The sequence below is a fragment of the Aphanomyces invadans genome, assembly GCF_000520115.1.
Source record: "Aphanomyces invadans strain NJM9701 unplaced genomic scaffold supercont1.36, whole genome shotgun sequence".
In the NCBI taxonomy this organism is placed as follows: Eukaryota; Oomycota; class Saprolegniomycetes; order Saprolegniales; family Verrucalvaceae; genus Aphanomyces; species Aphanomyces invadans.
This window is the reverse complement of record NW_008580181.1, coordinates 345992-349329: the sequence shown is the minus strand read 5'-3', so window position 1 is coordinate 349329 and position 3338 is coordinate 345992. Positions and strand designations below refer to the sequence as shown.

At 45.7% G+C, this 3338-nt stretch overlaps 1 protein-coding gene across 1 annotated transcript; it reads right to left on the bottom strand.

Annotated features, from left to right (window-relative positions):
* Window positions 1-1915: 1915 nt before the first annotated feature.
* On the bottom strand, window positions 1916-2779 carry H310_12149 (hypothetical protein; the record flags this gene model as incomplete). The annotated part of the gene is made up of 1 exon (XM_008879130.1): window positions 1916-2779. The coding sequence occupies one exon, from the start codon at window positions 2777-2779 to the stop codon at window positions 1916-1918; it is 864 nt and encodes a 287-aa protein (XP_008877352.1).
* Window positions 2780-3338: the final 559 nt, after the last annotated feature.

The following is a 3338-nucleotide window of genomic DNA, read 5'->3' as shown; positions in this document are numbered from 1 at the left end:
AGCAAAAGCAAAAGTCGGTAGGAAGTCCAAAATGAAAAAGAGAATTGTTCGTCGGATCTTTCGACTTGCCTGTGTGAAAGGCATGTCATGTAGAGCTATTGCAATTGCAGTAGAAAGTTTTGTCCACAAGACTACGGTTCACAAGATCCTCAAGATGTCAAAGTTTGCGAAGTACATCAAAGGAAAGCCAACTCCGCACCTCAAGAAGCATCATAAGGTTGCCCGCATGCGTTTTGCGAAGTCACATCTCAATAACCACGACTATTGGCATCGCGTCGTCTATACAGACGAAAAGAAATTCAATTTGGACCGCGCTGACGGCTGCCAGTATTACTGGCATGATCTGTGGAAGGATCCCGAAACATAATCGAAGTGCGTTATGGGCGGCGGTTCCGTGATGATTTGGGCCGGAATATGTGCGAGCGGGAAGATTGACCTGGCCATCTTGAGAAGGCAAGCAGAACTCCGAGAAGTACTGCCAAACACTTCGTGAATTTCTGCTCCCGTTCATGCAAGAGCTGCTAGAGAAGCATGGCGTCGTGGACCCAATTTTCCAGCAGGACAATGCTAGTATACACTCATCTCGCTACACTACTGAGTACCTCGAGCTCGAGAACGTCAACACCATCGAATGGCCTGCCAAAATCCCCGAATTGAACATCATCGAGAATGTCTGGGGTGTTCTGGCGCGGTCTGTGTACCGAAATGGCAGACAATTTGCTACAAAGGCCGATTTGTAGCGTCAAATTACCATTTCATGGGAAGAAGTGCGTTTGGACTACCTCAAATTTTTGGTAAATGACATGCCTACAAGAATGGCTGAAGACATCATCCGTGCAGGGGCAGGAATTGATAGATAAATGTCGAAAATTCAGTGCGTCTATAATTTATGGACACCGCCATATTTCAAAAGTCAAGTTTTTGATTTTGTCAATTCGATTTTGGTTGCAGGTCATGTGGCTATCACGGTTTTGTTTCGTTTAACATGCGCTGTCAAAAGGGCTTAGAATAATTCACTCTTTAATAACTCGAATCTGCCCAATTTCACCTGCGTCTATTGTTTCCGGACTGACTGTATGTTTCGTTTAAATGGTACAACTCGAGTTGAGACACTGAAGGATTCGATACTGCGAATGAACCCATGCATGATCCCCGAATATCCTGAAGTTGGGGCGTAGAGCTTGGCAAATTGAAAAAAGGTTTGCGAACTTGGTGGCGCAGTGCCATTGGCTGTATTGAGTTCCGTATCAAAACTAACCATTTTTGTTCAACTTTCCATCCAATTTTTTAAATACATCTATTAGATATTGTTTTTATAATACATCCGTTTCTATTCATATTTTACCATGATCAATTACTTCCTCTGTTTGGTATTACTGCCACAATTTGAAAAAACCAAATAATTTATATTGCTGCCACCATTTTCATGTACTGATTTCCCTCGCTAAGTCAAACGGTTCATTTTATGCAATAATCGCAATACATCCAAATATAGAGGTATAAATTGTCGCACAAACTTTGAAAACCAATCAATTCAAATTCATTACAGACACGTTTGATGTGAACATGGACAAGTCATTGTCCAAAATGCCAGTGCGATTCCAGTAGTTGACAACGCTTGCTTTCGTGCGTGTTCCTCTTCAACGCAAGCCCAATGGTAGATTTAGTTGGGACCCGAGCGATTAAATGATTCCTTCGCCCATAAAGCGAGCTCAGAATACTTTTTTGTTGGATGCTGCATGTGATGTTCATACAGCTCATGTCTTTCATGAGGTGCCATGCACTCCTTCATCGCTGAAAATTAAAAATTTCTCGAGCTCTTTGCTCCAAAGTAATCAGCCCAGTTTCAAATTCAAATTGCCTTTCCAACTTTATACATTGACTTTCAGAGATTATTCACTTTGTGCCGTTCGACTTAGCGAGGGAAATCAGTAATTGGACAAGTAAGAAACGAATGCATTTCATTGGTTAAAATTGTCACTGGGATGTCAACTGTTGGAGGGCTGTTCGCCTCAAAGAGAAGCGACACTAGAACGGTCAAATTCACAGCAAGAGTTCCAGCACGTCTCATCCCGTCCTTCTTCAAATGGGGCAGCTTAAAGTGATTGTCTCCTGCATGCTCAGGAATAGGCGCATGACTGCCTGCAATGTACGTAAGGAAGAGATCCTCCAACTTCTCTCCACTGAGCATGTCAAACACCATCAATGTTGAAGAAATGACGTCATCGACAGTGCGACTAACCATTTTGTGCTGTAGGCTTTGGATCGAAGCGAAGAATCCAAGGTCAAGTACGTTCAAGTCGGGACTGTTCGGCGGCTGGCGACGAACCACAAACGTCCACCCATCCGTCGAAACCCCAGCGAGCGCATCGTCGTCTACGGAACGGTGAGGTGTTGCGTTGTCGTGTTGGAGCACGACACGCTTTGAGACACAGGGAAGGCTCGCCTTGATCGCAGGTACGACTTTGTTGAGGACGTAATCACGGTACGTCGTAGCGTCAACATTGATAAGAGTGGTTATTACCATGGAACCAGCGGGTCGATTGCGTGAACTCCGGCGAGCACGGGATTGAGAGACAAAGGGCCACAGACCAATCTTCTCGTCAACGCCGATGTCCATTTGCGGCCGAGCAACAGCACACAGGAACATGACCTTGGTGATAAACCCCTTGGACTTGCACGCTCGACGCGGGACCTCTTCGCCTTCCAAGAGGTACTCCTTGCGACAATCTTTGTCCGCATTGAACCACTTTTCGTCCAGAAGAACCACGTCCCACATGCCCGAAAATTTGGATTCTTGTAGTGTGCCGGCGAAGCCGGAGCTTCACGGGTCTTCTTGGGGTACACCGCGGAAAGCGTTGATGGCATCGTGGGTCAGGACAACATGAGCACCGCAGAAGGCTAGGCGTTCGTGCTTGTTTGCGTTGGTGAGAAGCGGTTTCAATCGAGATGAGCGACTCTGAAAGACACCATTCTTGAGAGTGCGGCTGAGTGTGAACGTTGACATGCCAGTTGCTTTTGAGAGCTCTCTGATAGTGTTGCGCTGGTTTTGTGGAACGGCTCAAATCAGTGCCGCGCGGTAGTTTGCCCTTGGATAGACAGTCTTGTAGCGCAGTGGCAACTTCACGCTTCTAGACGTCTCTCAGTTCACGGTTCTGGCGGTGGGATGTGCTCATGGCGGGAAATTTGAATGTGTTCTCATACCCCGAAGTTTTATTTCTTTTATTTTATTTCATCTGGTGCTAAGGCGACGTCGATTTTGGCCATCAATTTGTCCTTACTATGATTGGTTGCCGATTGACGATCTCTCTAGTTTTTTATGCACTTTCTCTTGTGAT